The 13,661-nt window shown below is 46.4% G+C and overlaps 1 protein-coding gene across 1 annotated transcript in view; it reads right to left on the reverse strand.

Moving 5' to 3' along the window:
• Window positions 1-2,869: 2,869 nt before the first annotated feature.
• The window catches only part of GLB1 (galactosidase beta 1), a 102,408-nt gene continuing 91,616 nt past the window's right edge, over window positions 2,870-13,661 (reverse strand). The window contains exon 16 of the mRNA XM_047769533.1: window positions 2,870-3,440. Within this exon, the coding sequence (XP_047625489.1) occupies window positions 3,174-3,440 (267 nt within the window). The 3' untranslated portion in view covers window positions 2,870-3,173. The remainder of the gene's footprint in view (window positions 3,441-13,661) is intronic.

Here is a 13,661-nt window from a genome sequence, read left to right on the forward strand (position 1 = left end):
GATCTGGTGTTGCCACAACTGTGGCATAGGTCAGAACTGCACCTAGGATTCAATCTCTGACCCAGGAACCTCCACATGTTACAGGTGTAGCCATAAAATAAAAAAAAAAATTACGGGTTCCCACTGTGCTGCAATGGGATTGGCAGTGTCTTGGAAGAGCTGGGTTGCAGGTTTGATCCCTGGCCCAGCTCAGTGGGTTAAGGATCCGGTGTTGCTGTAGCTGCGGCTTGGGTCATAACTGTGGTTCAGATCTGATCCCCGGCCTGGGAACTCTATATGCTGTGGGGAAGCCAAAAATGAAATCGGCTTAAGAAAAATTTCATATGAAATCTTTACATAGCGGGCAATAAATGTGTTGCCTTTATTTTTCTCAGAGGTAGCACCCTTCCACAGAGATAAGATGTCAGGAAAGATGGAAGGTGCATCATGTTTTAAGAATGACGTTGTAGGAGTTCCCGTTGCGGCTCAGTGGTTAACAAATCTGACTAGGAACCATGAGGGTGCAGGTTCGATCCCTGGCCTTGCTCAGTGGGTTAAGGATCTGGCGTTGCCGTGAGCTGTGGTGTAGGTTGCAGCCGTGGCTCAAATCTAGTGTTGCTGTGGCTCTGGTGTAGGCTGGTGGCTATAGCTCTGATTAGACCCCTAGCCTGGGAACCTCCATATGCTGCAGGAGCGGCCCTAGACAAGACAAAAAGACAAAAAGACAAAAAAAAAAAAAAAAGAGAGAGAGAGAGAGAAAGAGAGAGAGAGAGAGAAAGAAAGAAAGAAAGGAAAGAATGATGTAGAAGATGAAATGAGTGCCCCTGAGAGGTACAGAGAATAGGATGGGTTTGGGTAGATTCCAGAGTGGAACCACTTATGTATTAAGTTTCTCTTTTCCAGAACATGACATCCTGCACAAGGGGGAGAACCCCAAAATATTCCCTCACATGAACAAGACAAAACACTCATGGAGACAGACCAGACTGGAATCCAGCTCCACCTCTTGCTGAAGTTTAAATGTTCTCATCTGTGAAATGGGCTTACTGCTTGCCTACGGTGGGATGTGGTTCTGAAGACTGGATGAGAGGATGGAAAGGAAATGTTTGCTCTGACAAGGTGATGTCACTCCACTGCCTGAGCCTCTGGGGACTCCACGACGCTGAGTCTCTGGGAAGGGGATGTGCAATGGACCAACGAACATAAGGCTTTTAAAGATTCATCTCACATCTTCCCAAAATGTATCCCTGGGCACAGTTCTTGAGTATTGTTTTCTAAGTTTTCAGTAACTTAATAGAGGGAGGAAGAGTAATGCAATGATGCTATGGGTGCAGGTAGCAGCCCCTCCACCTTGTGGTCTATCCAACATCCAGAAGATGTGGAACATCCAGCAGAAGATGCTATGGAAGACAGTCCTGAGGCCAGTTTTGGTCTCAGTTTGTCTCAACCTACACACACCTCCTGCAGCAGTTTTAAAACTTCTGTTGAATCCCAGATGTCTAAGAGACAGAGAAAAACACACTCCCATGAAATGATGTCCTAGATTATCACCAGAAATCTTTCTTTTCTTCCTTCATTAGAAACATGTACATCTTCTCTGTGGAGGATTTAAAATACAGGTAGGCAAAAAAGAAAAGGTAAACAACCTCTCAAACACTCACCACCCAAATATGCTCATGTTAACATTTCTGTTTTTGTCACTGCGGTTCTTTATTGTAGGGACATGAGCATGGATTGATATATAATGGATATAATGTGGGTCTGGACATCAGAGCCAGATGACTGGGGTTCAAACCCTGTCTCTACCACTTGTAGCCATCTTCCCTGACTTTCCCTGGGAAGATGATTTATGTTCCTCTGAGTTCTCGTGAGGGACAAGTGGATTCAGTATACAGTATGCTCAGAACCAGGCACGGTGGAGGGCAGGTGCTCAACACACGAGAGCAGGACGGCCTGGGCAGGATGTGCATCTCGTGCAATGCCCTGACCCTGCATGTCCATGCACATGTCTGCTGCCGTGTGTCCAGGCCTGGGCTGAGCCTGTGCATATGTGCAGGTCTTATGTCTAAACACACAAAGTGGGATCGAACTTAAGGTGATCTACTTTTTTTTTTTTCCCACACCCACGGCATGCAGAAGTTCTCAGCCCAGGATGGAACCCACTCCACAGCAACAACCTAAACCACAGCAGTGACAGTTCTGGGTCCTTAACCTGCTGAGCCACCAGGGAACTCCGTGACCTGCTTTTTTCACACAACTTACCATGAATGTGTCTTCATGTAAATAAACACACATCTGCATCACCATTTTAGCAGCTCTGCAGCACTGTACCATATGGACGGACTATCCTATCTGTGCTGTCCAACTGGTCATCATTTGCATAATCATTTTGAGTTGTTTTATGGGCTCACCTAGTTGATATCACAGAAATTCAAAAGGAAGTCAAACAAGGATCAGAAAAGCAGTAGTCCACTAGATCAAAACAAGACTATTTTCCATTCCTTTGAACCAACCTCAAGACAGTGAAGTGGCTTATTCAGCCTACTCAAGTCTAGTTATGATTTAAATCAGAACTTATCATTTAATACCTGCTCAGCATTAAAAACAGTAATAGGAGTTCCCGTCGTGGCGCAGTGGTTAACGAATCCCACTAGGAACCATGAGGTTGCGGGTTTGGTCCCTGCCCTTGCTCAGTGGGTTAACGATCTGGCGTTGCCGTGAGCTGTGGTGTAGGTTGCAGACGCGGCTCGGATCCCGCGTTGCTGTGGCTCTGGCGTAGGCTGGTGGCTACAGCTCTGATTCGACCCCTAGCCTGGGAAGCTCCATATGCCGCGGGAGCGGCCCAAGAAATAGCAACAACAACAACAACAACAACAACAAAACAGTAATATCATTTGAATACAAATTTTATTTAATAAAAAGACATGATTCTTCCAAAGTGAAAATTAGAAACACCCTTAAAGCCTCCGTTTCAATTCTTTGGAGGCTTCTGTGCATTGCTGGGCTACCACCATCCTACCCCACATCTGTGCAGTGGACAGGGGTGCCTCAGGTGCCACAAGGCTGCAGGAAATCCTTGGGTGAGAAAACAACTCATCTGTTTTCCAGTCGAACGCCTCAGTGAATGCTGGCATTCTGAGGGTTATGTGAGGTATGTGCAGGGCTACAGTTCCAAAGGGTCACAGTCATCGTCATTACACGCGGCCTGGCTTTGAGTGTGAGTCTCGGTTTTGGTCTTGAGGGACATGGCTCCAGGTCTCGGTTGTGCCAATAAGCGGCTTGTCCACGAACTCCACGGTGCACGGCCCCTTGTCCCCGCAGGGTGCATGCTCCAGCTCCAGCACGATGATGGTGTTTGGAGCCGAGGTCACCAGGATGTGCTGCGGCACAAATAAGGTCTTCTGGGGACCTCGAGCTGGCCAATAGCGGCCAAGGTTAAAACCATTTATCCACACCTGACCCTGGAGAAAAAGAGAGAGAAAACCATTAACTAAGCTGTGCTGACCATCCTGAGGATTGAAGAGAGCCAGGTCAGGCCAGTGTGGGTTCCAGCATCTTGCTGAGAGGACTGGCCAAGTCAGGGTGGAGCTGAGTGGGAGAAGCCACAAAACGTGCCCCAGTTCCGCCCTGCTTCGGGAAGATACATGTTTGGTCCCTTTGGCTTTAGCGCCACACATGGCAGCCCTGGACTACACTGTGGCAGTTTCACCAAGTTGCTGAATTTTTCCTGGCTCTTAGGTGGCTGCAAGTCTGCACACACTGGCCTCTCCCTGAAGCCTCTGTACACAGCTGCCCCCTGCCTCCTCAAGGAGACGAGCTTCCCTTCTTTGCACTCCACTCCTCCAGACAGGGGTCCATGACTTCCCTTCATTCAGGAGATAAGCATGGGGCTTGCAGCCTGGGACACACGAGTCCCAGAGCCTCCCAAATAAGCCTTTGAGAAGGATGTGGGGGTGGAGGAGGGTGAGATGGGCTGCCCAGGTGGGCATCTGTGTTCCTTCTGTGTTTTGATGGTTTTCACACCAGCATCAGCATGAGGGTAGAGACTTGCTTTGAGAAGCAGAGGAGATCTTACAAGCTGCAAGGCTGACTTCTGTGAGTAGAAGCTGATTCCACAAGAAAACTGAGAGAAGAAAGTCCTCAAGAATAGGGACCAGGGAGTTCCTGCTGTGGTGCAGTGGGATAAGAACCTGACTGCAGTGGCTCAGGTCCCTGCAGAGGCTTAGCCTCAATCCCTGGCCATATATGCCAGTGGCTCAGGTCCCTGCAGAGGCTTAGCCTCAATCCCTGGCCATATATGCCACAGGTGCAGCCATTCAGAAAAAAAAAAAGAATAGAGATCAGGTGTGGGTGTTTCTATACAGCCTCTCGGCCTGAGCTGATTTATTCACAGGTGGGACTTAGCAGTTGGCGGAATAGATGGAACATTCTGTTACAGAAAAAGAGAGCAAAGAGGGGGAGTGAGAATATGTAGGAAGATGGAAGGAAAGAAGGAAGAAGGGAGAAGGAAGGACAGGATGAAGAAGTATAGATATTGCCCCCAAAGTGGCCCAAATGTACTGGGGCACTCCTTGGAGGAGGCCCAGCCCTGGCCACCCCCTGCAGCCCTAATCCGGGTCTTGCCCTGAGCTCCTCAGTTCTCCCCTTTGGGCACTTTTTAGCCCCCAGGTGTCCCTTTGATGCCAGCTCCCTCTGAATTTCCTGACTTCAAACCTAAGTCCTGCCACTTACTGGCTGTGTGACGTTGGGCAGGTCCCCACTTATGCTGGCAGCTGAGGATCTTAAGGACAGGAGGAAGCAGTGCACAGCTAGCGGGCAGCATGGCGTGGCAGTGCAGGTGATCATCATGGGGCAGCCCCCCTCATGCCACTACAATGAAAAGACCTCGGCGTCCACAGGCCCATGAAAAGGAGGCCGATGATAGAAACCCACCTGTCTGTTAGGACAAGTCATTTAGAAAAAGGATGACAGTTTCACACTTCTCAGAATTATTTTACTCTTGTTTTTACCACGGGATATGCTATCTCGATCCATACTGAAGGTACACACCATGACAGCTTCACCAGGTTTTTATCAGTTGAAGATCTGGTGGCACCTTGTTTCCGCAGTATTAGAGAACAGCAGAACTTGACTCTGTGGTTGAGGGGGGAAGAGTTCCCAGGGGGACTGTGGGAGGGCTCCATAAGCAGCACACGAGGGGCCTGGGTGACACAGGGCCACACTGAGTCCCAGCCATGGCCATGCTGAGGATCGGTCCCTTCCCATGACTGAGATTCCATCCCTAAGTATCTAGGAGGCAACCCTGCAGGCCCCTCACATTCCTCATGCTGCATCCCTGGAAGGTGGGAACTAGTTTCTGAATTTTCTGTGTTGGCTCTTGGACCTGGAAGCCAGCATGGAAAAAAGGCCCCCTGGCTCCCTCCAGGGTTAGGGGATGCAACTCCCTGGAGCAAGATGAGTTGCTGCAAGCAGTAAACCTAGAAGCAGGATGCTTGACACTGGAAGGTGTTAGGGGAGCCAGGCCACTGCTAAGGGTTTTCCTGGTTAAATGTGGGGCTAACACAATCAGGCCTCTGGGGGCTCAACTGGCCCTCAGTTCCCTGCTCCTCCAGGTCCAGCTCATCATCTTAAACGCTACCCTGATGCACAAGGCAACAGCCCAAAGATCTTCCCAGGGTACCACTTGCTTCTGGGAGTTCCCTGAGGTGCCAACTGGACCAGCTGTGGGGGTAGGGGGCTGATGAGTGTTTCCACCTTTGATTCTCCAGCCTCTCTTCCAACTCTCACTTCTCCAGCTGCTCCCACATTTATGGAAGGTCCAACTCCTACTAGTGAACACTCATGGTGGCCCTGTTTCCTAGACTGCTCTGTGACTGACAGATATAACCCCAGATGCCACACCTAGTTGCTCATCAAAATTGATACCATTTTTCTCCTAATCACTTCCTTTATTCTGTGCACTGGATGATCTGTTCTAATTATTCTTTTCTCTCCCAAATTATCACCAGTGGCCCATTTTGAGACTCTAGCTCCCTTATGGACTCTGTGTCTCAAACAAATGAGTCTAACATGTAGGCATCATGCCTGGCACTGTCTCTCCAAATTTCTCCAAACCTAGGGTTACATCATCTTTGGTTTCAATTACTTCTCCAAAGCCATGAACGTTCTCAGGACAAAATTTCCCTCTACTCTCAATCCCTAACAGAATGGACATTCAATGAAGTCATTGGTGGTTTAGTTACCCTTAGAGGAGAAAGGATGAAGGATTCGGAAAGAACAGGTCATGGTACATAGCTCCAAGGCACCACTGGCCAACAGAACTGTCTACAGTGATGGAGGGCTCTGAGCCGCCCCACAGGGTAGCTACGCGCACCTGACAGTGACTCCTGAACACCTGCAGTGAGGCTGGTACAAGGGAGGGACCGAATTGTAACCTTGAACTAATTCAAGTGTAGACATAAATAGCCATATGTGGCCAGTGACTGCCGTGCTGGGTGGCACAGCTGTGGTGCAGTGAACGCCCATCACTCTGTCATCAGACCAGCACCCACCACTCCTCTCCGCCCTCACGGCCAGTCCTCTAGAGCATGTCCCCGGTGAGCTCCACTGAGACCAAGCATCTACAGAGTGAAAAACAGTGGCTTCTGGGGTTTCCTGGGGTTGTCCCAACTGAAATATCTCCATGACAAAGGCTGACTTTCTCTGACAACACTTGACCCCTGGCAGGCTTCCTGCTCTTTGCTATTATCACCAAGGTGACAGTAGTTCCAATGAATGCTAGGTTTCTGGAAGTTTTATTTCTGCATTAATCAGACAGACATGTGTCTGTCTATTTTAAATTCTCTAGATAAATACAACCCTCTCATAAGAATGTAAAGCAAAACATTCAGTCCTGGTTTAAGTTATAGTTTTAAAATTTTCACATTTTAAAATTTTTGTAACAGTTCTGTCTTCTGGTGTGTGAGCATATATTCCATTTGCTTGATTGGTATTCCTGTTGCCTTTTGTAAATTTGCTCGGGTGTTCCTTTAACAACACCAAACATTGACTCTGTCGTACTCTGAAATACGACATTTAGATAGAGGACTTAAAATGGAAAACACAAAGGTCCATTTCTCAAAGTTAAAAGGCTCTCACCACACACAATTCATGAGTGTGTGTGATGATTACTTAGGAGGAAAAAATGGGGGAAAAAGGTAAAGTAGTGAGGGGCCTTCTCAGAGTTAAGATGTTACATAGACCTCCATGAAGTACATGGGAGAAAATGAATTCTCCCCTTCCTTCAGAACCACAGGGTCTGCAAATGATGTAAATCATACTCCTTTGCTTCCTCCTTGATCTTAGAGTTAAAAACTTAAAGAACTTTATGGTTTCTCTGTATTTTAGGACAGACCCAGATAGAACTGAAGCCGCAAAAACAGAATATTAACACAAAAGATGAGTCACTTCCTTCTCTCAGCAAACCCCAAAGATAAATCCCTTCCTTCTCAACTCCCCCAGAGTGCCACCAATGCACCAATCTTTTTATGGAGCCCCTCACCTAACAATCATCATTACCCAGCCTCACATACCTGGAACACAGCCAAGAATTGGTGAGCAAACACACCTTCAGGCTGTTACAAAGTCCAGGCACTAAAATACGCAGAAGACCCTCCTTCCCTCAGAACTTACTTACTCCTGTTTATACACAATTCTTATAAGTTTTGTTACTAAATGAATATATATTTGTGCAAAGAAGTCTGATTATCTAGTTTCCAAGTTCACAGTGAAACGGAGCAGGACCCTATAGTCCTTCCCCTTCCAGGTCCTGCACCTGCCTTCGGTCTATAGAAAAACTTTAGCCCTGAGTTTCCATTGTGGCGCAGCAGAAATAAATCCAACTAGGAACCATGAGGTTGCAGGCTCAATCCCTGGCCTCTCTCAGTGGGTTAAGGATCCGGCGTTGCTCTAAGCTGTGCTGTAGATTGAAGACTCGGCTTGGATCCGGCGTTGCTGTGGCTTCTGTGTAGGCCAGCAGCAACAGCTCCAATTAGATCTCTAGCCTGGGAACCTCCATATGTCATAGGTACGGCCCTAAAAAGACAAAAGACAAAAAAGAAAAACTTTAGCCCCCCAACCGCTCCCCATTGCCAGTCTCTGAAATAAAGCAAACTTTCTTCTCCACCAACTTTGCCTCTTCGCTGGCTTTTTTTTTTTTTTTTTTGGTTTATTTAGGGCACCTGCAGCACATGGAGGTTCCCAAGCTAAGGGTCCAGTTGGAGCTGCAGCCGCTGGCCTACACCACAGCCATAGCAAGGCAGGATTGTAGCCGCATCTGCCACCTACACCACAGCCCACAGCAAAGCTGGATCCTTAACTCGCTGAGCGAGACCAGGGGTCAAACCACTTCTGCAGGGATAGTAGTTGGTTCAGTAATTGCTGAGACATAACAGGAACTCCTTTACTCTCGCTTGAGTGAGGAACAGCTGGACCAACTTTCCCTAAGTTTTTCACGCCCACGTAGGCTGCACTGTCGAGGTTTTCCAGAGTAGAGCCTTCGCCATGACAGCACCCGGCTGGCCACAACGAGCCCCTTTGCTGCTCAAGGCAGGAGGGTTTTGGGGGACAGTCCTTGCAGCTGCCAAAACCATTAGATTTGGAGACCCTCCTTATTTCTCCCCTGCTTGGCACTGTCTGCTAACTTCCGCTTTCTCTTGGTGGAACAGAAGGGTGCATTTGGACAAGCTGAGGAGGCCCCAGACCTAGTAAGTACACTGGTGTCAACCCAGAAAACTTCTCTTTTGAGCACAAGCTGCTCTCTGGGCATTCTGCCAATTGGTACTGATGTGGGTCTGCCCTCGAGGGCCCTTTATGAACACGAGGTGCTATGTGGGTCTTTTGCTAACTGGTTCTGATATGTGTCTACTATGGAAGACCATTTATGTTGGGGAAGTGTGTGTTTGGGACTCCATTATCTGTCACCCTCTTGGAGGATTTGTGACAGTTCTGTGTGTGAGCATATATTCCATTTGCATGATTGGTATTCCTGTTGCCTTTTGTAAAATGAGAAATTCAGGTTCAATTCATTAGAAAGATTTTAGTTATGCAATTACGACTAAAGAAAAAAAAGATTTTGGAGTTCCCGTCATGGCGCAGCAGAAATGAACCCGACTAGGAACTATGAGGTTGTGGGTTCGATCCCTGGCTCTGCTCAGTGGGTTAAGGATCCAGCGTTGCCATGACCTGTGGTGTAGGTCCCAGACGCTGCTCAGATCTGACATTGCTATGGCTGTGGTGTAGGCCGGTGGCTATAGCTCTGATTTGACCCCTGGCCTGGGAACCTCCATATGCCGCAAGTGCGGCCCTAAAAAGACACAAAAAGAAAGAAAAAAAAGCAAAAAAAAAATCTTTTTTGTTTCTTTTGTCTTTTCAGGGCCGTACCCACGGTATATGGAGGTTCCCAGGCTCGGGGTCGAATCAGAGCTGTGGCTGCTGGCTTACACCACAGCTGAGCAGCATCTCAGTGCCGGATCCTTAACCCACTGAGAGAGGCGAGGGATCGAACCCAGGGATTGAACCTGCATCCTCATGGATGCTAGTCAGATGTGTTTCCGCTGAGCCATGACGGAAACTCCGAAAAAAATGATTTTTTACAAAAATACTGTATGGCAACAGTACTCTTCAGACTCTGGAGAAAAGTGGTTAAGATGAAACTCTTGTGAAATTCTAAAAGTGGTTATTTTTGCATATCCAGTTAGAGAAAGCTAGCTTGATTAAAATAATTTTTTCAGAATTCTGACCCTGAGAGAATAAAAATATGTTTAGGAGAAAGTGTGAAATTAACTCTTACCATATCCTTGAAATACAGACACAGTCCACTTTGCCTGAGACGTCAGCCTTGAGTTAATTAGTAGAACTTTAAGCCAAGAGGGAAAAAGGAGGAGAGATATTTTAAACTGAAGCTTGTAAACTTAACTTATTCCAGCTGTTATTAATAGACTAATTAAGTTCTGTACTGAAATACTTGATTCATGAATAACTTTTAAGATGAAGCTATGAGAGCTCTGCCTAAATAAACATATACATGTCTATATGTGATATTATCATAAAAACTTTTGGATAAACTTTTTGAGAATAATTATGTTTTAAGAATGTCAACTTAGAAGTTCTCACTCCTAAGTGGCACAGTGGGTTAAGGTATTGGCTCTGTGGTGGCTCATGTACAGGTTTGACTCCCAGACCAGTACAGTGGGTTAAGGATCCAGTTTGGCTAGAGCTGTGGCATAGGTTGCAGTGGCTTGGATTTGATCCCTGGCCTGGAAACTTCTATATGCCTCAGGTGTGGCCAAAAAAAAAAAAAAAAAAAAAAAAGAAGAGAAAGCTCATGGCAATGCTGGAGTCTCAACCCACCAATCGAGGCCAGGGATTGAAGCTGCATCCTCACGGATACTAGTCAGATTTGCTTCCTCTGAGCCATGACGGGGAACTCCACTTTTGCCTTTTTATGAGAAAAAACACTAATTATGTTTGGGTTTGTTAAACATGCATCTCGTACCACATTAAAGAGAAATTATGCTATGAGAAAGATGTATGTTTTTAGAGGTTATGAAATATGTTTTTAAGTTTGCCAATCAGAAAATGCTGGTATAACAGTTCAATTACCTGCTTCTTGGTTTTGTTAAGGTTTTTAAGGGTTAAAAATTGTAGTATGTACTGAGGGAAAAATGTAATTGTAATGTATACATGTAAGGATAACCTGACCCCCTTGCTGTACAGTGGGAAAATAAAAAAATAAAAATAAATAAAAATAAATTGTAGTATGTAAACATGATAAGGGAACAATTCAGTATGTAAAGCAAGTAGGATATGTGTTGTCGGCAAGAGAATTATAAAGAATGGAGATATTTTTGTTGAGAAAAAAATGATAATTTTTTCCTACAATTGGTTGTTTCTGGATGGGAAAAAATTGGGGACAAATTAATACGGATACAGAAAGTTCGTTTAAAAAAAACAAAGGAGGAGGGAGACTTTGATGGAGTTCCCTTGTGGTGCAGCTGATTAAGGATCAGGTGTCATCACTGCTATAGCTTGGGTTTGATCCCTGGTCCAGGGACTTCATGCTGAGGGTGCAGATAAAAAATTAATTAATTTTAAAAAAAGCCTAAAAAAATTTTTTTTTAAGTGGAACTTTGAAGTTCCCACTGTGGTGCAATGGGATCAGCGGCATCTTGGGAGCATTGTGATGCAGGTTTGATCTCTGGCCCAGCATAGTGCATTAAAGATCTGCTGTTGCTGCAGCTTAGGTTGAGACTTCGGCTCAGACTGTGACTGCGGCTCAGATCTGATCCCTGGCCCAGGAACTCCATATGCCATAAAGCAGCCAAAAAAGAAAAAAAAAGTGGAACTTTGAGAAAAGAATTTTGTACGTTGTTAAGATTAAGATTAGATCAGATTTAATTCGGAATGAATTTTAGTAGCATGCAACTAAACTGATGAAAGACTGAATTTGTTTTTTCTCTCTAAGACAACCATAGGACTTGTGACTAGAAACAGTGAGTGAGATGGGAATAGTAGATTTTGTCAACGGTAAGAATAACCGTAAATCAGGCCAAAAAAGTTTAAAAAGCATATCAAATTCAGAATGAAAGTAGGTTCAAACAGTGCTAGGACCTTGTGGCTGACTGCAGAAACAGCTGCACTTCTTTGCAGCTCCTCCTATTAGGAGGTAGAATCTATTTCTCCATCCCTTGGATCAGGCTGATCTAGTGACTTGTTTTATCCAAGGAACATGGAAGAAGTGACATGTGAATTCTGACTTGGGTTTTAAGAAGCCTGGCACATCTGCATTCTTTGTTTGCACGCTGCCAGTCCCTATATAAGCAAGCCCCGGGTGGCTTGATGGATGATGAGAGAGACATGGACCAATCCCTGTTGCCTCTGCAGACAGCCAGTCAACTCCCAGGAGAAGGGCCTCCTTACTAACTAGAAGGGCCTGCCCAGCTGCAACCAGCAGAACCACCACCCAGTCTGCCAGTACTCTAGATCAGGAGCTAGATAAATGGTTGTTGTTTGAAACCACTAAGTCTGGGGTGGTTTGTTATGCAGCAAAAGGTAACTGATACATATCTCTATGGCCTTGAGGTACAATAGCATGCTACTTTTTAGTAAAGTAAATTATATCTATGAACCTGATTTAACAATAGTAGAATAATCCTCTCCTGGTCAGTTCCTCTTTCACTAATCAGTCACCAAATCTTGTCAGGGCTACCTCTGTCATGTCTGTGCCTCACTCAGGGTTGTTGTAAGTGACTAAGTGAGAGAATGCCATTGAGGTCTCAGCACAGTGGTGATGTGCAGTGAGCTTTCCATGACCAGACTGCTGGTATTATTTCCCACAGCTAAGCCTCCTTTCCACTCCCCCACCCCCATTGCTGAACTAGGGTCTAGTCTAGCTTCCTTCCTTCTCCCTGGACCACTTCTCCAGGTGAATGAGGAGGAAGGGTTCTGCCTTATTTGTATTGGGTGAGAGGTGCTCATGAGGCCTCCAATGCCAAGTCCCCCATGGTGGATGGATGCGGTGTTCCTGGTCCTCAAAGATGGCAAGTTGGAGCTGGAAATTTGAGTGTTACTAGCACATTTGTGAGGATAATGTCCCCTGAAAGTGTAAGAAGAGGGCCCTGGATCAAGTTCTGAGGACACAGAAAAGCCTGAGAAGGAACAAAGACAAGGAGGGAAAACCAGAAGTTTGGTCATAGATGTCAGGAGAGTTTCAAGGGAGGAAGTGGTTACCACTGTCAGATGTTACTTGTCAAGAGGTCACATGACAGGAGGCCTGAGAAATGTCTGGGAAACATGTCACCGTGTGGGTGCTGGTGGCATCAGCAGGGACAGCTTCCGAGGTGTGTGGGAGCAGATTTCCTACCCATCACCCTCCACTCCGGAGTCCATTCTACAGGTTGGGTCCTTTCCCAACAGCCCCAAAGCTGGGACAGGCACCTCCCCACTGCATTCTCATGACAAGCAATGAAGGCACACCTCTGACTTACAGTGTACCCACATCTCGGTTTGTACAGACTGATCTGTATAGATTCAAGACTGACAGGCTCTTTAGAGGATGGCCATCAGGCCTGGAAACAGACGACAAAATTACATTGTACTGAATGCACCTGGCCGTTTTTGCAGTGGTCCAGAATTTATAGTCACACCTTTGATGGCCAAGAGCAGACAGAATTTACTCTTGGATGAGAAGGAAGTATTTGAAACTGAACATGCCCTCCGTAGCCTCGAACTCAGGGCTGACAGCACCATCTTTCCAGCTGTGCAGGCCCCAAGCCTCCTCAAAACTTTTTTTCTCAAATACCACACCCAATCCTTCAGTAAATCTTGCCTCTTTTCCAAATACATCTTGCCCTTCTCTCTATCCACCACCACCCAAGCCCACGGTGTCCTACAGGACTGCGGTAACAGCCTCCATCAGCCCTTGCTTCCAGTCTCACCTACTACAATCCACTCCCCACTTATTTTTAAAATGCAAGTCAGTCCTTTCACTCTCTGCTTAGCACCTACTCCTGGAGTGGGAAGCCACGGTCTACATCACATCTGTCTGACTGGCACCCCCTCCACCCTGACCCCAGATCTCCTTCTCTCACACTCCCTCTTGATTATGGAATCTGTCTTGCTCTGGGCCTTCGCACACAAAGTTC

This window comes from Phacochoerus africanus, chromosome 1 (genome assembly GCF_016906955.1).
Source record: "Phacochoerus africanus isolate WHEZ1 chromosome 1, ROS_Pafr_v1, whole genome shotgun sequence".
In the NCBI taxonomy this organism is placed as follows: Eukaryota; Metazoa; Chordata; class Mammalia; order Artiodactyla; family Suidae; genus Phacochoerus; species Phacochoerus africanus.